Raw genomic sequence first — 21,238 nt, forward strand, 5'->3', positions numbered from 1 at the left:
CACCCCCAAACAAGGCTTTTCAGCCTATGTGCCAAATGCACTGCTTTCTGAGGAAATGGCAAAAAGCAGATTTCAAGGATTGCTTTTAAGATTACCTAAATATAGATCAGCACTCCTGTCATGAAGCCAGATGGAAAATCAGTACATACAGTATGCGTTTTCCCTAGGGTACTTCCTTTGTTTAGGCCTTAGGGATTCTCTACTGGAAGGATTTCTTTTTTCTTTTTTTCCTGATCTGGGAGATAGTCATTGAAATATAAATCTCCAAGACCAAAATAGTTCTCATCTTCATAGCTAGGCTATCAAAGAAATATTTGGAAAGATGTTCTTCAGTTAAGCCAATGACTTTTTCACTGAAATAGGTTGTTCTTTCTCCAAAAATACTCATGTGTAATTGAAGAAATTATTCTTCATCCAAAATGCCTCTCATCCTATACATGAAACCGTGAATTACTTGAAAAATGGAAATTGGATTAATCTAATGCTCATGAAAGTGAAAAATACTGGTTTCAGCACAATATAGTGCAAATGGAATATCTGCAATTCTATATTCACAAGTGTCCTTGTATCTTAAATCGCAATGCTCTGACTTTTTTCATGGTAGGCTTATTCTAAAGTCCACTTGCCACCAAACCACATTTTTCTCACTTGCATCAAGGCTATATGCTATAAAGATTATATTCAATAGTGACTCCTCTGAAACCAGGGTAATTACCACACTTTATTGTAAAAGTGAAACTAGATATGAAGCATGACCAAATAAGCATTCTTTTTAATTCTGATCCTGGGACATAAAATTGAAATTCAGAATTCCACAAGACTGGAAAGACTAAWGACTCACCAATTGCACTGCCGAAGTATATTTTCACTTAAACATATGCTTCCCAATGCTTTTAACATTATTGTTTTAATATTAAATATAGTTTTCCTTGGGAAAGCACTGTTGGAAATTATTTTGTCTGTCACAGGACACTGATGCCTTACTATAACCAGTAGCATTAATTCTTCTACACCACTGTGCAAATATGAGCTAACTGCTATAGTCTTGCTGAGAATCATTTACTGCTGCCTGTGACTTACACACAGAATTATTTGCCATGTGTTTCTTCCTCTCCTGTCTTCTTCCTTCTTAAAAAAATATAACTTCAATAAGGTATCATTACAGGAAGAACAACCAAATTTTCTCAGTGTAAGTAGACATTCTGCCCGATGGAGTGTACTCAGAAAAGATGTGCTGACTGTTCTGTTCCATACTTTACATGTTCATTTTACACTTTTAAATTACAGAAGAGTTGGGCTGTGTTATTCCAGTAAAGATTTTTCCCACTTCTACAAGAGTTGGTATACTTGTCAGTGCAAAAATATATACATACATATATATATATATACATACATGTGTATATATATATATAGGCCTAAGGAATCTCATGAGACTTTGACATAAGCCAGCTTTCCCTTGCATTATAATTCTGTCAATCTTGCATTTGTCCTGCTCTTAAAATTATCACAATTCATGCATTTAAAGGAAAATAAAAATCTCAGTAATTCAACACTGGAATTATCTCTCCTTTTAACACATCTTTACTCCAGAGCAAAAGAGAACTTACGTTCGAATGACAATCATAAAGCTGTAGCCAATTGTCCCAACTCCAACAAGGAAATAGGAAAGAGGCATCCTGAACTTTAGCCATCCAATTGTCCTTTGGTTATTGTAATAACCATAAAAGAGCACAGAGTATTGTGCAAAGCCCTGAAAAGACAACAAAAATTAGGTAACATCACCCGTATGTTAAATATGCAAGTAAACAGAAATTGTATCGATAGCAATGAACTGAAACGTGCATCTCCATGCATTTAAAGCAATTGTAAGCATCATCGTAAAAAATTTCAAAGGATAGAAAAATTCTCATTTTGAAGTTTTTTGAAGTTTTAAAAAATATTTTACATAATTTATGATGATTTTCACATCTCTTATCTTTWAAATTCTTCTTACCTCTACAGTTTAATAACTCCAAAATTTTTAGCCACATACATCTTGGTATAAAGACAAAAACACTTTGTTTTGTTTTACAAAATTTCTTCATAAAATGTGAAAGAACAAAAAGTATTAAAATAATTTCACCAAAAAGGTGAGATTAGTAATTTATTTTCTATATTAGTATATATTATAGCACATCCTCATTCTTAGATACTCACACACTCATATTGTTTTTACGTACACTACTCTGTCAAGAAATGCTCTTTCTTGTTCACAGTGATATGTATTATTTAACAGGTAGCTGTATTTCTTTGGTTAGTACTATGCATTTACAGGATTTTTTAAGCATATCCTCCAAAGCTATAAAAAGTGCAATACCATCTTTTTCAGATATTCAAAGTTTATTTCCTTTTGAAAAAAAAATAAGTTTGAGAATAGCTTTCTCTATAAGAGTATTGATTTTTTTGGTAATAATTTACCAGTGTCTTGTCAACTCTAGGCAAATTCCATKATCTAAAAGCAATCAAAATAGTTAAAGCTTCCAAATAGTTAAAGCTTACTGGTAACCTTATGATTAGAGCAAGAATCCACCTACTGGAAGAACACCATATACAGAAATCTTTATAAGGACAATTCAGCCCATGTACAGCAGTGGCAGAGCTCTTTCTGGACATAATGAATTCAAGTCAAATGCAGAGTTCAATGAAAATGTAATCAGTGAAAAAACTGAGCATTTTTGACACTAATACAGTAAGTTTGGGTTTTCCTGAGTTAAAACAGCCACTCGCTTCCCTTCTGCTGCTATTATGTCYTAAAATAAACTCTTTAGATTGTAATATTATAGATTAAGATCCTAGTATATTAACAAAGACATGCATTTGATTTATTGTAGCTCTTACCTTATTTGAAACAAGTTATGGTGTTAACTGTAAAACTTCACTTGAAATTCTTGTTAAAGTGAAAGTGAAATATTAATATATGATAACAAAAGTATTCAAATTGTTAATTTGATAATAAGTATATCTCATTTTCATTCATATCATAATTTTCAGAGATGTAGATATAGCATAGAAATGCATAGATATAGCAGATAATATCTAGTTCTCAAATAATGGAAATGTTACTGTGGAACACATTTATTACTAATTACTTTTAAAACACCTACACTGATATGACATACTCAGATGCAAGAGTTTGCCTTTAGCATCTTTATAATTATTACAGCATCTTATAATGMCATGCTAGCCAGTGTTTCTGCAATTGCCAGTGCAGTTCTGGAAAGTCTTTTTTATCCCTCAAAGTATTAAAATATCTTTTAAGCAACTGYACTCTATCACGTCAGAGATAATCCCTCTACTGTATGTAATTCAGTATGTTGTGCCTACAGCGATTCACCATAAAACCCGAAATATTTTTAGCTGTATAAAGGTAAGCATTCATGGAAGATCACTTTCACTTCTTCCTCAGTTTAACATAAAAGAAAGATAAAATAAAAATATTGGTCAAAACCATTGCTAAATAGTCCTTGAGAGTCTGACTCCTTTAGATTAAGATTATTGTCTGAATTGTAGAGTATACAGTGTTAAAATTAAATTCTGGATAGAATATTCAGGAACCCGAAACTACTTCTCCCTGACAATAAAATSAATGCAATATTGATGACAATAAAGCAAAGAGCATTTTGAGTTCATATTTTGTTTACCAGTTTGAAGATTGGTGGATATTCTTAGAATGTGCAGTGATGTTCAGTGATATGTATTCAGTTACTTGTAGCTTTGTAAAATACAAAAGCTCCTATCAGATAACAATAACACTTCCTTCCCTATTTAACTAAAGCTGCCATTGCCTTTGGAGAAGGTTTGTCGATCTGACATGTTCTTTTGAATCTGAATGGTCTAGAGGATTCATCCCTTTCAGTGCCCTCTTTACATTTTTATTGCCATCACATTTGCTCCCTGTATTAAGTGGTGCTGTTGGCTAGACTTTCTTCTTCAAAGCTGTCAGAGCCTGTTTCTTTCAGTTACTATAAACTTTCGTTCTCTTTCCATCATCTGTCTTCACTTATTTCTTTTGTCTCCAATCCATTTTCTTCAATACTTTGTTCCCATTTGTGGTATAAATCTCTTTACGTTGCCAAGACTCTTTACAAAAACTCTATGTTACTATATGATTAATATTTCTTCAAGACCTCCATGATGTTRTTAACTTCTAATTTTAAAACATCATCATTATCAAACTTATCAGCTACATATCTAGATATATTCTTTCCATCAATTAAATATAACTCCTTATGAAATGTCATTTTAGGGAACAGTCATTGCAAAAATTTATTCAGGWGGCACTTTAGAAAGGCCAAGAGTCTTTCTACCCTTTTGCATGCAAAYAGGGCCCACCATTTTATGTGACCAAATAGAAGAGAAGTTTTCTGATCACTTTATATGCATCTACAGAAAAGGGCCACATAAGAGTATTGAACCACAGAAGTAGAAATCTTGTCTGGGCTTTTGTCCCATATCTGTATGTCACAAGATCAAGGACTCCTACACATCCTACACATCCTAACCAGAGTCAAAGATGGAAATAAAAAGGGGAGACAGAGTTGCTGTACCCTTTCTGTGTTTTCTTCTGGGGGATAACAGCTTTCTGAGTTGCTCACACACAGCCTGTGCCTCTAACAGTCTTCTAACAACAGTACTGAAACACCTATTTTTACAAAATCTCTGTATTAAAAGAACAACAACAGCATTTGCCATGTACAAAATCAGAGAAAATTATGCTTTCAGAATAAAAGTAGCATGGCATATTTAAGAAAGTACCAGTAGAAAGTTCAGGAGGAGTTCCTCAGAGTAGAATGGGCATCAAGAGTAAAGTAAAAATTAAAATATGTCTTAATACAGCTAAAATAGCTGTATATTCTACAAGATCAAGAAAAGCTAAAAATATGTTTAAAAAAGACTTGCAAAGCAAGTTTTATTCTCTTTTGTTTGTCTTCCTTTTTTTTTTCTAAGTCATACATCTTCCGTAAATTTGGAACCTTAACTCATAAAAACATCCTTTGACCCATAAGGAGTAGATGGCAACAAGAGATAAGAATCCAGCCTACAGTCTTTTTCCTATTTGCTATCAGCAAAAATATAATAAAGCAATAATAAAGCAATAAAGCAATATTTCCTATTGCTATAAACAATAAAAGGTGTATCTGGACACTAGTCTTAAGTACAACATGTTTTATCAGAAGGAAACATCTATTCTCAGAATTCATGGAAAATATAGATTATTTCTATTTCACTTTTCTCCTGAAATATTTCATAATGCATCTCTGAGTACTAAATAATGAAGAAAAAGCCAACACAAAAAAAAAAAAAAAAAAAAAAAAAAGAATATTGTGAATATGCAGTATGGCAAGAATATGCACTTACACTGAAATCCCAGAGAGTAGCAAAGTTCATTGCAGTTGCTTCTTCAGCTCGTGGGACAGTTTTTCTAGGTAAAGAGCCATATGGCTTTCCCATCAAAGCCTGAAATCAAAAAATGAGAGAAATGTACACTTTAAAGTAAAATATCAACTTAGGGAAGGAATATWGATCTGATAGTTTTTAGGAAGACTTATTTTGTGCTCTTTAACTGTTTAGTGAGTATGACCTCCTTATCCACTTCTTTCCACCCCTCCTCACATTAATAGTTGGAACTATGCTGAAAGTATGCAGTAATGGTAAGGTTTTTTAATTTAAATTGAAATTACACTAATGACAGTCATGCTGTGCCTCTTACATTCAGAGGGAACAAAGGAGTCCAAGCTCCTCAGAGGCCTGAGCTTGTCTTCAGAAGAACTGATTCATTTTCCTTCCATTATCAATTTTGCTGCTTCATTTATAGAATGGYATGAGCAGATGCTATGGATTTAGGTCCTGGATGATGACAGTCAGGATGCTGAAAATCTCTCTCTCGCTGGTGGGACACTTGCCCTCTATATCTCCTCATTGAAGCCTCACCCTGGAAACACCTGGATATTTTCTCAGTTTTTGTTTCACTGTAGGAAAGTGCCATTAAAATGCAGTACTAGGAAACTGTTGAAAATTCCTACCTTTTCACATTCACTGAAAAGGAGTTAAAGAAAGAGGATATGAAACAGTGAAATCAGAGAGATGGTAGAACAGTTTTACTTCCATGCAAGTGCTCTTTTCATAACTTTAGTGTAGTCCCCCAAGCTACTAGATAAATATTATATTCCATAAAATTGATTTTTGCTTGAATTACAACTTGCAGTCAGCATTTTTAACAGTGAAGCAAATATCTCAAAATATAAGGTTATAATATCTCAAATATTAATATTAATATAATATTACGTTAATATTAATTATTATATTGTATTGTATTGTATTGTATTGTATTGTAGGTTATAATATCTCAAATATTAATATTAATATAATATTACGTTAATATTAATTATTATATTGTATTGTATTGTATTGTATTGTATTGTATTGTATTATATTATATTATATTATATTATATTATATTATATTATATTATATTAATACTATATTGATAATATAAAGGTTATAATATCTCAAAATATAAAGTTATAATATAAGGTCTCATGCCTTGTCAATATATGTACATTAAGGCTGCTGAAAAGGACTCATGCTGCCTAACAGACCTGGAATACATCTCCATAATGTACATTATATCAAGATATGCTCAGCTGCTGCTTAGTCTTGGTCCATCTCCTTGGTTCTCCACAGACAAAAACAAAACACTGGCTCTGTTCCAGACCATATGAAGTCATTTAGGGAAGATATTTTACTTGCAGATATTTTTCTGCCTTGTCTAGTTAAAAAGACCTCTCTAGAATGAAATCTCCATGAAGAAAGTACACTTTTACAGTCTTTGTAAAGTTTAGAGCTCCTCATGCATAAAGATACTACGAAATTAGTCAATAGTCCAATCCTATGAAATCTTACAGTAAAGACAGAAATTCATAAAACAACTCCCAATGATAATTTAAAGCATTCCCACCTCAGGCACCATTACAAGTCCAAAGGTCAGTCCAAAAAGAATCATGTTTATTCCGTACATCCAGCGTAAGAATATAAAATAGGAAGCCACTGATGAGCCAAAGTGACCTATGAAAACATAACAAGTGAGAAAAAGCAGATGGGTTAGTCTATATATGTTTCTTTATTTAAAGCTAAATTTGCTAAATCAGAGTAGGCTTTTCATTTTCTTTATTACCTTTTCCAGACTGGAGCTAATATTCAATGACATGACAAAAAATAAGAACTAGAAACTAAGAAACATAATTATTATTTATATATATTATTCGTAGTCCTGGGAAATAAAAAAAAAAAAAAAAAAAAAAAAAAAGGTTATATTTACTTATACAAAATCCTCAGGATTCAATATTAGGATTCAAAGATAACCATCTTTTTTTTCCTTTTTTTTTTTTTATTTGCATTGGAATATCCCCCAATGACATGCTAAGACATGCTAAGAAGTACCAGCTGAGTTGTAAAGGGAAGCACAGAATTAGCCATTGCAAAGCGTTTTTCCAAAGGCGCAGAGTACTTATAAGTGCTTATCTAGCCCAGTTCTTGGTGTGGAAACTGGAATTGTTCACTACACACACACACAAAAAAAAGATCTGTGAGTGTTGCAAAACCTTTCTCTCTTTTGCTTTGCTGCTGATGTACTTCATCCACATCCAGGTGCAGAGGCAATCCCATCACACCAAGAACACTGACGGAGCCTTGGACTGCACCCTCAGGCATGAGGAATAACTGGGCAGCAAGGGCCTGATTTGACCAATATCTCTGTAAAAGAGCCCACATAGAAGTAGCAGTTTGAATTCAATGCCAGCTTGCTGCAGCACTGCTTCTGCTGAATATAGAACAGCTAGCTGATGGTCTTGTTCATCTGGCTGACAAAATTAGGAAAATAACAGATTTCATATCTGTTACCAGAAATTCACATATAAAAATYGACCTTTTCACAAGTTTTCTCACACATACCATGTAGTGAAGGAGATTTACACATTTTGATGGCAAATAACGAGAAGCAARTCTCTCTATGCAGAGGAATATAGATTGGTGTATCCACACTGTTTTGCAAAGACTTGCAACTGATTTTTTCCTTTTGTGAAATGCATTTAACACAGCTAGTGCCATTTTGGGTTTAGCTGTACACTTTTTATCAYACTAACAAAATACACTTAAACTAGTATAATTCTTCATAAACATATACCCATTTATAAGAAGTATTTATGAGGTTGTGCAAAGGGAGAAACAAGCCCTCAATCTCAAGTCAAGATTTCAGCATTTCAAAACCTGCTTGATTGACAACTCAGAATGAAAACAATTTTGAAATTCTCCATGAAGAAGACAATCTTAGCATTTGTTTACTGGGAAGCCTGGGCACAGACCTAAGGTGACAGTGTTTGAGTAAATCAGCCCAACTACAACTTTTTGGATGCCTTGGACTCAAACAAATTAAATGTGGGGAATTTCAGGTAGCAAGCAACCCTTGATACCATAGGACCTTCCCTGGTGTGTGTTTTGTTTTGAGTTAATACTAATATTCCTTCATGTCAGAAATAGCTAGATTTCATGAATCTAATTATAGAATAAAAAAAAAAGTCATCCTGGTGAAATCACTGTTATGCATCCACCTGGAATATCTGTATTAAGGCACTGCATTGAAATTACATGTATCAGTTTAGCTATTGAAGGTCACAACACGGTCTAATATTGGCCTTCATTTCTTCTCATCAACAAAGAAGGAACAGCAGCCTCTTACAAGAGGCTCAGCTGGAGAAGAAGATAATTTAGCTATGAATTTAGCCCAGAATGGACAGGTCCACATTCTAGTCTATGTAGACTAGAACCCACTTAGAATTGCAACACATTCAAGGGATGAATGAAATCTAATATTTTAAAGTAGACATCAGTCATCCTTCCCAGGTTGGCGATGCAGAACCCACAGTCTTGCTATGCATTGCAATACATAGCTCAAATGCCAGTTGTGGTCCCAAAACTGATAGTAATGAATGTCAATTCTGTAAGAAAAAAGTGGTGGCCACTCAGCTGAAGTGCGCTGTGATAAATAGAACATTAGTTACAGAAGGGAATATTAAGAAAGTAGGAAGAATTGAAGAGAAAAATTTGTTGCGGCTTAGATATAGTATTACTTCTTTTGTTCTTTTTATTAATTTCTTCWTTATCTGATGTGTTATTAGCAGATTATTTAGCTGCACAATAATCAGAAAGCAGAACTCTTTCAAAAATGCAGTATGGAAGAAGATGTAAACATTAACAGTCTTTCCTGTTTCTGGTACAAGGGCTACCAGAAACAAGYCTTACATAAACTATGACGTTATGTAAAATATGTAGTTAATGTAACTTTGCAGTTTAGGTTATAGTATGAAATGACTATAACAAGGATGAGCTTTCTCATGCCAAAATAACACAATTTAATCCTCCTTTAAGAAGTGTTTTTTTAGCGTGTCTAGAGCACAGAGGTATCACTGTTGAATTAACTGACTTGGTGCTGTTAAGGTTTTTCCTGGATATCTACAAGTGACCTTGAAAAAAGACTCTGTCTTGTTTCTTCAAAGCAGACAGGAATTCTTAGATTTATACAACATGGAGTGGTCTCCCTCATAGATTACTCTGACCAACCTTAAAGAAGCCAGTTGTTTATTAAAAGTATCCTCCTGAAGTCTGTTTATAACTCCCCATCCAGACAAAACAAGGTCAAAAAAAAAAAACAAAAAGGACAAACCTTGTCTCCCGCACCATGAGCGTTTCATGTCAAATGAATACAACTCCAGGCACAGATTTCAGATCACAACAACTGCAAAGCTGCTTCTGTGAGTTACTGTCTTCCCTGATCSTTCCCTGATGCAGGGAAGCATTAATGTCAGTAGTGCTGCCAGGTCCCAGTATGCTGCTTGCTACTATTCAACCCTGTACTCAAGGCATCTTAGTAGAATTTGTCTGAAAGGAGTGAATCTGTAGTTGTTTGAGACATCRATCAAGGGAGTCTCTCCCAGAAGCACCCAGTTGATCGTTTGGTACTATGTGAGACCTTCAGTTTACATTGTTTGTAATCTCTCTACAATCCAGACTAATTTTGCGAATAGAACATCTAATAAGAGTTATTTGCTATCTACTAAATACTAGGTGTATTTATGTGTTAACTTCTGACCGGTATCACAAAGATAATGGTCAGATTAGCATTTTATTAAAAAATGACTTGATCTTCTTTGTTGATCTTCAGGACTTCAAATGGAAATAATACTACAATAATACTAATTTATATGTCAGAGATTATTAGTACTGCAAAATGGTTCCTTTTGTACTTAAACTAGTCATATTTGGTCTGCATCCAGATACAATTTTTAGAAGAACTGAAGGATAAATATTAGATGTTCTARGTGGATAGAAATTTTCAACTACTTGCCTCATTTTCTACTATAAACAGTTACTTCCATATTTGGTTGGGATTTTTTATAAGCAGCTCAGATTTTAGATGGGAAAAAGCAAATCATCCTCATTTAAAAGCACAGACATGGCTTATGCTGAAAAGTAATTCAGTGAAGAGCTATGAGGGTCTGCTGAACTGCTTAGCGCACACATTTAACTGGGTGGAGAGTTTCCTTGCATAGAGCAGTTGCACATTAAGTGTCAAATCTTTTATTCTGTTCATAAAATTTCACCTTACACTTTCTATTAACAGGAACATGTGGGGCTCAAGCAAAAATTTCATAAATTCTTTTAGATATCCACATGTTATCCACATGACCCTGATGGTACATTTCAGTGCTTAGCATCTGCCTTTATGCTGAAAAGAAAGAGCTGATAGCACACTATCAAAAATAATAGTCGAGGATTTTCGTTCCTATGGGTTGAAAAGGCTGTTTATTCAACTTTAATCCCATAGTTCTCTTCTGTCAATCCCATTCTGCTGGAAGTAGCAAATCCTAGAAACACCTACTTTTAAATGAGCTCAGATGCCTGTTAAAGTACACCATAAGTTTTGAACTGTATGCATATGCATGTATAGGCTACAAAATTATCACAGAAAAAAGCAAACTAGTTTAATCATGCCAAAGTGGGCAGTAACATGGAAAGCAGCTGTACAGACCAAGCTCTGTGGCAGAAAACTGAGCCAGTGAATTTTGTTATTTTGCTGTGCTGTGTTGGCAAAAGAGCAGAGGATTCGTATTCTTGCCTGGGGCTGCTTCCCACCTTATTCATTTTATTAAAGGTAGATTTACTCTGTGATAACTAGAGTATAGGTCTATTTGCAACTGGCTGTTTTAATATACTTCTGTGAAATTGAAAGTTTTTTCTGAAAATTAAGTTTCCCGATTGCTCTTACATGAGGACTTCAATCTCTTTTAAATCAAGTTTCACCTTACTACCAATTGTATCGTCGCATGAATAAACAGGGCCCACTTGGGAACATTGCTTAAAATTTGTATATATACAATATGATACCTAATTTTAAACTTTCACAGGATGTTTTAAATAGCTGATGACTCTAATCACTCACYGAGTCTCCCTTTAAATATATTCAATGAATAATTACATACTAGGCAGATGAGTAATTACATACCAGGCAGAAAGGCCAAACCTTGTTTTTTCTTGTATATAATCTAGAAGTTATCCTCAAAAAAGCAGTGATGTTACCAGCTAAACAAAGTTTCCTTGTGTAGCTCCAGACTAATACATCATTCTTCTTTTCTTATCACCTGCACAGATTAATTACAAATACTAAAGATTTTCAAGTCTTTGTTTCAAATTGGCTATGTTTCATAGATCTTTGGGGCATTTCATACTAACGATGAGATAGTAGATTTAAATGGGATTTTTTCTTTTATATTAAGTTTTTATTAATTTTAAATAATCCAGGAAGATGGAGAAAATTGGAGTCATCGATTGATTGACGAGTGTAAATAACCAAGGAAATGACTGAGACTGAGTCAGAAAATGACTTTCTGTTATCACTGAATCACAGAATGGTTGAGGTTGGAAGGGACCTCTAGAAACCATCTAGTCTAGCGCTCCTGGTTCAGCACGGACACATAGAGCACATAGCACAGGGTCACATCCAGGCAGGTTTTGAAGATCTCCAAAGAAAGTCTCCAAGAGACTCCACAACCTCCGTAGGCAGCCTGTTTCTCGCATCTGTCACCCTCCCAGGAAAGAAGTTCTTCCTCATAYGGAGATGCAACTTCCTGTGTTTTAATTTATACCCATTACACCCTCTCCTGTCAGTAGCCACTACCAAGAAGAGTTTGTCCCTATCCTCTTTACATTCTCCCCTCAGATATTTATACATATTGAATAGGCYCCCTCCCTGCCTTCTCTCTACCCGGCTAAACAGGCCTAGGCTCCAAACCCTTAATCATCTTTGCTGCTCTAAGCTGCACCCTCTCCAGAAGTTCCCCATCTGCCCAGAGCTGCCYCCAGTGCTCCAGGTTTGGCCTCCCCAGAGCTGARCAGAGGGGCAGGATCCCCTCCCTGCCCCTGCTGCCAACATCCTCCTCATGCAGCCAGGAGCCCAYTGGCCTTCTTGGCCACGAGGGCACTGCTGCCSCATGGMTAACTTGGTGTCCACCAGGACWYCCAGGTCCCTCTCTGTGGAGCTGCTCTCCAGCAGGTCAGCCCCTAATCTGTSCTGGTGCCTGGGGTTATTCCTSCCCAGGGACAGGACTCTGCACTTGTCCTTGTTGAATCTCTCCTCTCCACCTGTCTTTTCAGCCTGCCTAGGTCCCTCTGAACAGCAGCACAGCTCTCTGCAGTGTCATTCTGGTTGGTCAAACATGAATCCCTTGGTAAATGAATACTGACTACTGATGATGACCATGTTTTCCTTCACATGGTTAGAGATGCTCTGTAGGATGAGCTGGTATACCACCTTTCCAGGGAGAGAGGTGAGGCTGACTGGTTTGTAGTTTCCCGACTCCTCCTCTTGCCCTTTTTGAAGACTGGAGTGATGTTAGTTTCTTCTAGCCCTCTGGCACCTCCCTTGCTCTCCATGATCTCTCCAAGATGGGGTTGAGGAATAACCTCCRCCAGTTTCCTCAGCACTCTTGGGTGCTTCCTCTCTCACATTTTTTTTCTCTTCRCTCTAGGCTCTGTAGTTCTTCGGGSCTAGCCTTAGCAGTAAAGCCTGAAGCAAAGAAGGCATTTAGTAACTCTGCCTTCTTGGCATACTCCATCACCAAGGCATCCTCCCCAGTCAGCAGCAGACCTACATTTTCCCTGGTCTTCATCTTGYTGTTAGTGTACTTGGAGAAGCCCTTCCTGTTGTCCCTGACATCTCTTGCTAACTTTAATTCTAAATGGGCCTCGGCCTTCCTTGTTGCATCCTTGCATTCACTGACAATGTTCATATATTCTTTCTGTGTGGTCTGGTCCTTCTTCCACATTGTGTATGCTCTCTTTTTCTCTTTAAGTTTTCCCAAGAAAAGTTTTATCAAGAACTAACAACACATTTTGCTAACTAAGACTTTTTTCTTCTGTTTTCCCTCTGAAAATCTTGCCTAGTTTTATTAAGAAGCCTTTACCTATCATTAATACTTAATACAAAAGCAGTGGAATCAAAGGAATTAAAAGATATAAAGAAKCAATTAAGACAGAAAACACTGAATCATCAGAATTCCCTTCTATTATTCCCTTCTATTTCCAGGCATAGAAAATAAAACATTGCTAGCCATTAAATAGTGCAAATGTGCTGCCTCATTCCTGCTGTCTCTCAGAACTGGATTTCCAGAAGCTGTCCAGATGTGTCACAGCCTGTTGTGAGGATGAGACTGTTGTCTCCTCCTGAAATGAGCTGTCATGTAGATAGCTTTCTGAGTGCCTTTACATTGCCCTATTTTGCCACAAGGGTCTACAATTTGCAGGAGTTAACCTGACTAAGCACTCACTGCAAGCACAATTCTGTATTTAAATAATGATCTGAATGTCCAATCACTTTCCCTGGCCTTTCTTGAGTCTTTTTGGTAGAGCACAGAACAGAGTACTTACAGGTGAGGTGCTGCTGGTACCAAAAAGAAAATACTCTAATTTGTTCAGTATGACACATTTAGCATCYCCTCTTCAGTAAAGAGAATTTTATGCATTCAAAGATAATTCACATTCTTTACAAACAGCATTGCACCTATCCCACTCCTTGTCAGATGCTTAGGTCACTAGTGACACTGTCATCATACAAGTGGCTCTACCGAGCCCCAAAAGGAGTGGCTGGTGCAGTAACCCAGGAATCAAATTTGAGTTCAAGCCTCCTGGTCCTGTCTCAGTCCGTAGCCTATGGAAAAAYGGCCACCTTCGCAGAGCTGCTTCTGCAGCTTCTTTCAACAGCTGTACCTCTAAAGACATCAGCTGTTAAGGACACTTCCAGAAGTTCAGACATAACAGCTTGACACTTGAAGCTTCTCCAGCATGGTCTGTGCATAGTCTCTGTTCCAATCTGGAGCTTTTGATCAGMTCTTGATATGAAAATGGTTTTATAAATGAGCTCATACTGTATCTATTAACCTCTAATTTTGAGCAAGCAGTGTAACCCTTTACTCAGACAATGTAATTTGTTAAATGCCAAAAAAATACAGAACAGCTCCTGGCCTATTACTGCCATCAATTTAATATGGTATGCTATCTGTCTACATATAAACTCAGATGACAATTATGTTTCCATAAAATGATGAAGCCACAGTCGTCTACTCTCTGTGCCTCAGGATGTCCACATGTCTTTTCCACTSTTCTACATGTCTATCTGCTCTTTTATTCTTTTTCTTCCATTTCAGTCTTTCATGTTTCTTCTCCTTTAATATCTAAACCACTTTTCTCTTTCTGAGATTTGGGAGACACTCCCCATCAATAAGATCTTGAGCTTAGTACATATGAGGTGCGTGGTGACAGCTACTACTTGGAATAACCCAAGTCAAAGCCAAGTTAAAATTATTTTCCTTGGCATTACTTCAGAGCTTTGTTTGAAACCAAGACTTGCTCTATACTTCAGAGTTTTGAACCGAAGTGTAGTCTATTTTTACTTTTTAAATTACTAATATTCAAAGCACAGGACTGTTTCTGCAAACAAAAGCAATTACAAATCACCTAGGCAGTAGGCTGAACCTACAGAACAAAATGTAACAAAGGAGCAGAACTCACAATCTTAACCCATCAACTTATTAAGTGGTAATATCTTACAATGATTTGGGGAGCTTCCAGGTGATAGCAAAAATGTTGCTCATTGGAGGAGAGAAAATAAAAACGTAGCTACAGACATGTGACTAGAAAATATTTAATTCATAAAGGAGAGAAATATGGCTGTTAAAAGTTGTCACTAGCCRAACAGCTGTCGCAGACAACTAGTTTACAGAAACCTTACTCTAATAAATCCTCAAGGTGTCTAATACATGTCCTGACCAGTGAGAGACCACATGCATCTTGCTGCTGTGTTTGATTTTATCCACATATACGCAGCGGCTTTTTTTTAAGCTGCACCCTAAACAAGTAGATAATCTCTCCAGACATATGTAGACCACTTGTTTGATTGCGTTAATAAGTTCTCCTCACAGGTTAGTTTGCACTAACTAACTGCCGAAAATTCCACAAATTTCGCAGTTTCTTTATTTTCTTATTCTTYTCTTGTTCTGTAGTTGCATTTTGATGAAATTCACATCCAAATAAACCCTACTGCACTCTCAAGCATAAAGAGCACAGCTTTGTTAAGATATTCCTGARGTCAAGCCAAATTTCCTTTTGAAAGAGAGGGCTACAGATTAGATCTTTTGCTGAAAGTGGAATATAAAGGTGAGTCATATGAAAGAAACACCTCAAACATTGCCATAGTGCTAACCACAATGTGTTGTTTATACTTGTATCTAATATATCACAACATTCAGATAGGCTCAAGACTTTTTACTCTGTGTTGTATAATGCACGGAAATGAGAGAAATAATGCCAAAAGATTCTCTTTTATAAGGCTAAAATAAATATTATTTTWAAAAAGTCTAGGAAATAATTATATAAGACAAAATAAAAGTAAGGTGGGAGATACCTTATTTCTAATATTTCTTCATATTTAATATCAATACTCCTGATCTGTTGTCTGTGTACTAGAGACTATTATCTGTAAGGTGACTAACACAGTTTCATATATTTTTAGATAACGAGCCCAAGAAATACAACTGAAAGAAGAAATATTCATAATTATATATTTTACATTTGGCATGGACAGGTATTTCTAAAATACAAAAAAGGAATTTAAAATTCTCACATACATTAGGAAAGCAACACTAGGTATTCTTTATTATCTTCCAGAAGTACTTACTTTCAATTTCCTTTATTTTCATTTCCCAGGGTATGCAGGCTGTCTTAAAGTTTTCAAAATCTCTTTGAAATTTCATCCATTTCTGAAAAGGTCATAAATAAATAAATAAATAAATAAATAAATAACACAATCACCTAAGCATTTGTATGGCCTAACCTAGTCACTGTATTAGATCCTTATGGGAAATGCAAAGAGTTACCTGTAACTGAAGTTTTTTACTAGCAAATAAAACTGATAGCTTTGCCTGGCAACTACCTGGGAAATACTGTGTTTTAACCATTTCTTCTTTTAAAATGAAAAGGCAATGAGGTTGGCTCAGGCCCCAGCTGCATCTTTCTAACAGCAGATGCTGTCCAGAGCTCCATATCTAACAGCAGTCAAACACCAGTGCGATGAGTAGGGGACAAGTGTATATGACAATTTTTTATTAGTACCCTCCCAGGTACCATTTTTTTTCAGTTCTCAGTTCTTAAGTCAGATGGAGGTTTTTAGATATTTCAGACTCCTTTGATGGATTTGCCTCTTAATCATCCACAACATCCTTTGGCAAAGAATCATGCAACAAAGCACTAATGAATGAAGAACCATCTCTTTTTTTTTTTCACTTTGACCGTGGCTTCACTCTTATCTCTTCAACAAGAAAAATGATTAAATCATATCATTCATTTCTGAGGATTGCTTCTGAGAATTTAATTTTTTCTCTCCTTTGCTATTCAAAATTTAGATCTGGAGCTCAAGCTGTGTTATTTAATTGCAACTACTCAAACCAGTATTTTATCTATTGGATAAGAATAACTTTTATAATTGAGCTTCTTGTGCACAGTTGAGTTTGAAAGCCTAATTATTTTTTTTGAACATTAATACTAATTGAATGTGATTGTACAAAAATGTGTGGTCACAAAAATGTGACAGTTGCCTACAGAAAAGGCAGCTAAAGGGTAGATCTGGCCATAGCAAGTTGTCCTGCCAAATATTATTCTTGGGGTGTTTCTGCATAGCATTTGAGTTTGAAGCAGGAGCATACTTTAGAAATGAAATCCAATTTGCCACACTTCGCTTTGCTTTGTGTTGCAGAGTGTGTAAGAGCATAAAGTTAAGTAAAAAATGCACTGTAGGAGTGCACTAATCCTTGCAAGCTGAAACTGGGAAGTCCATGGAGTCACACTGGCCTGGGACCAAGGCAAAATCTTCCAGAGCACAAGTACATGGATATCGGGTCCTTAGCTGCAACTGGTTGACCCTTCAATTATGCTCCTGTTGAGCCTCCTAAGGTGCTAACCCGACCCAGCCTCAGAGTATAGAGGAAAGGGAAAGGCTAACAGCATTTCTGCTGGGAGGAAAAAAAACAGTTTCCCATCTTTCACCTGGTTCAAGGTAAACACCAGGCTTGGAATCTGGTTCACAGAGGAAGTTCAAGGTGCATCCCTGTAAAGCTAAACTCTGAAACAAAGTTGACTTTTGTGTAGGCGATGAGTCTCAATCAAACTGTGTTTCGTACTGGAAATTCTGTCACAAGTCAGCAATGGAAAAAGGATTAAAATGCAAATAAGACAGGGAACTTTACTTGGAAAGATGTGGACATATAGCAGGATCTATAAGCTCTGTCTGCTTTACATGAAGTTAATGAAATAATATATTTACCTTGGTCATCATCACTTTGTATGCATAAAACTTTTTTCCTTTTCCTTTCCCAAGGGCACCTTCAAACTTTTCAACAAAAAGTTGGGCTTCTCTGGAAATGACAGCAGAAGAAAGATACAGATGATGTGATAGCATACATAAAAGATATTGTCACTTCCGAGGTAACATAATTTTTTTGCTGTGCCCTAGCCCCTCCCCACTGCAGATTTTGTATAACACTGTTCCTTAGCAATATGCAGAAAAAAATTCCAAGAGGTTGTACTTCACAGAAGACTAGTCCTAAGTACTGCAAAGAGAAGACACTGCTCTAATTCTGACACTGCATTGAGTCACTGCTGTAATTCAAATGTGTTTGATTACATCCAGTTATTTATCTAACATTTGTTGTTTCAGTGTCGTTCATTAAGTCCAACTACTGTCCATTTGTATCACTTATAAACTGTTGTTCATCCTTTGGGCCACTGGCTCTTGTACATCTACAAAATAGAATTTTATTTATTTTATTTTATTTTATTTTATTTTATTTTATTTTATTTTATTTTATTTTATTTTATTTTATTTTATTTTATTTTATTTTATTTTTGGAGAGGTACATACACTTACTTCTCTCACTCCGTTAGACTAGCTTATATTCATTCCTTCAGAATTTTTGAATAAGTTGTACTTTATTATTCTCAATCATTTCTTATATGTGTAGCTTCAATGGTCCCCAAAATTTTATTTTTTACCATAYAAAGAGAAAAAAAATCAAATAATAACTATTTATAAAAATATGAAATGGAGATTTTTAATCCATTTTAAAATAYATGATTATTAAACAATAAACAGATGAGAACAAGAATGTACTAATATTTTCTCCATTGTTTTTCAATGGAGGAAATAAGCCTTACAGGCCATGCCTTCTGATCTAAAACACTGCAAAATATATTTCTTAGCTTTAGATGTATACATCATAGTGAATATCRACTGAGACTATTGCAAAACATTGTGTATTACATTATTTACTTATCACACTAAGCACTTGGGGAAATGCAAAGAATTAGAAAAGTGTGAATTGTGATTCACATCTTTCCAGAAGCTATGCAGGTAAGTTCACTGAGTGAAATTAATTATCTTGCTTATAGCTGCATCCCGCAGATTTAAGTCACATGAAGTGAAAAGATTGCCAAACTGATAAAAATGACACAGCATTCCCAAGATAATGCATTTGAGCTCAGTTTCTTCTTTGGATTGAAAGTTCAGCACAAGCAGTGTACAACTACAGCATGTAGCCCAAGCCCCTCATTCCTTATTTTAACGTGGCACAAGATACACACATTCAGACCAAAAAACCACCACCAGCAGCACACATATCCCATCCCTTCATTCCATCAGAGTGTTCTTCAGCCACTGAGTGTCTGTTAAGGTTTTGGAGCTCTCATAAAAAGATTTTGTTCTCTGTCCTGGCATTTTGCTCTGTATCCTGGAGTCCGATCTTTCCATGCTTTAGATAACTTTGATGATGAATGAGCCCTCAACTTTCTCTTTTGAAACAGTCCTCTAAGCACTTCAGAGATTTTCTTGCTCAGCACTCATATCTCCTACTTTCATTCTGATTCTCAAACAGGTATTTTCTTCAATTCTAGTCATCTCATATAAGTTAGGGAAAATGAATTCTTCCAGCTTCAAGAAAGCAGGATTCAGTAATCCCACTTAAATCCATGTCCTAAAGGTTGAAAGTWTGCATTATCTGGAGAAATACAAGGCAATCCTAACAGCAGATGGCAGCTTCCCTGTAAACTCAGTAGTCAGTGGTGGAGTACCATAAAAACAGCCAGAATAAACTGGTTTTGTACTGGGCTTGCAATCACAAGATAATTTTGATTTGAGAAGACGTTCTTTCTATCAAGGGTATATTTAAAAAAAAATCTCCAGAGTGTTAGTAGTATATAGGCTTCTTCTCTGTCTTCAGGCTTTCAAGACAGACTAAAGTCATGCTGTTTAATCCAGATCTCCAGGGTTAATGTTTCTGACTTTCCTAAATGTTTCCATTGTTTTCAATTTGTCAATGGCTACATTCTCCTCTTTCCCTCCATTCTTTCTTYGCAAAAAACAATCACCCCTGGTTACAACAACAAGGTATTTCAAACAAACATAATAAACTATGGCTAATAGTATTGATCATTTCTATGAATAAACAGCCAAAATTTTTGTATAGCCAGTAAAACAAAGAACATGCTATGTGAAATGGTTATGCAACYGAAAGAAATGTGTAGTTATTTTGTAAAATGGAGGAAAGTCCCTTTCATGTGTCAGTGTAGGAAATATTGGAAGTTTGTTGCCCTTTTTTGTGTTCAGTGGATCTCTCTTTACCAATGATGTTTTAAAGAGCATTTTCATATCAGAGGGTATGAGGCTGTCTAATTTAGAGAGACTTAGTCTCATAAAAAAAAAACCCACCACATACAAGCATATAGAGGAGTTATGTGCCCCACAGTAGACTATCCATGAACTGTAGCAAGAGTAATTTACAGATCTTATTTAATTGATAGTTAAATGCACAWCTCTGTAACAATTTTATTCCATGAAGAACTCCCACTGGAGTTTTAATGAAATGTATGAAAAGCAAATTTATTGCAGACACAGAACTTGAAAGAGGGCCTATGGGTAATGAGGCAGAGAACGTTTGGGGCGGTTATGTGCAAGGCAGTATTATGGAAAGTGTAAGTACCAGATGATGATGGAGTCATCAAACTCTGCTTAAACTTTGTGGCTTTAAAAAATCAGCAACAGCATAGCAGGATTCACTCACAGAAAGGGGCTTTCAGCGTCCATTCTATGTCTGTGGCACATKTTYTTTTTTTTTTTGTCAAATATAGTCATGCCATTCACTTTTCTACCTTACTGCCTAAACTAGAAGAGTTCTCTTTGTACATCTCTGCAGGCTTTTACAAAATTCCTTTATTTCTTTTGTACTAAAGCAAAGGATAGATACACAGGGAAAGATAGAGCAATAAAAAGTAGCCTTTAGCCAGGAGTTCTACTTTATACCCCTCAACAACAATCAAAAAACTCGCACATATATATGCACACCTGCTTGGAAGTAATGCAACTTAGCTAACATGAGGACGTGTCAAAAACAACACAGAGAGACAAAAACAAGCTTTGTAATCACTGGTATCATGTGTTATAGGTAAATTATCTATATCACAAGATAGGCCAAAGTGTACCCCGTTAGCTAACTGTGAATTTAAAGAAGCTTCAGAGAAACCTTATTAATTGAATTACCAACACAAG

At 35.7% G+C, this 21,238-nt stretch overlaps 1 protein-coding gene across 1 annotated transcript in view; it reads right to left on the minus strand.

The window, feature by feature from the left end:
- TMC1 (transmembrane channel like 1) overlaps window positions 1-21,238 on the minus strand; it is a 61,658-nt gene that overhangs the window by 21,130 nt on the left and 19,290 nt on the right. Inside the window, 5 exon segments of the mRNA XM_026035844.1 lie at window positions 1,608-1,750; window positions 5,398-5,496; window positions 6,998-7,104; window positions 16,322-16,403; window positions 17,963-18,053. Of these exon segments, the coding sequence (XP_025891629.1) occupies window positions 1,608-1,750; window positions 5,398-5,496; window positions 6,998-7,104; window positions 16,322-16,403; window positions 17,963-18,053 (522 nt within the window).

Source organism: Nothoprocta perdicaria, unplaced genomic scaffold, assembly GCF_003342845.1.
Source record: "Nothoprocta perdicaria isolate Ctin4 unplaced genomic scaffold, notPer1 scaffold_168, whole genome shotgun sequence".
Taxonomy (NCBI): domain Eukaryota; kingdom Metazoa; phylum Chordata; class Aves; order Tinamiformes; family Tinamidae; genus Nothoprocta; species Nothoprocta perdicaria.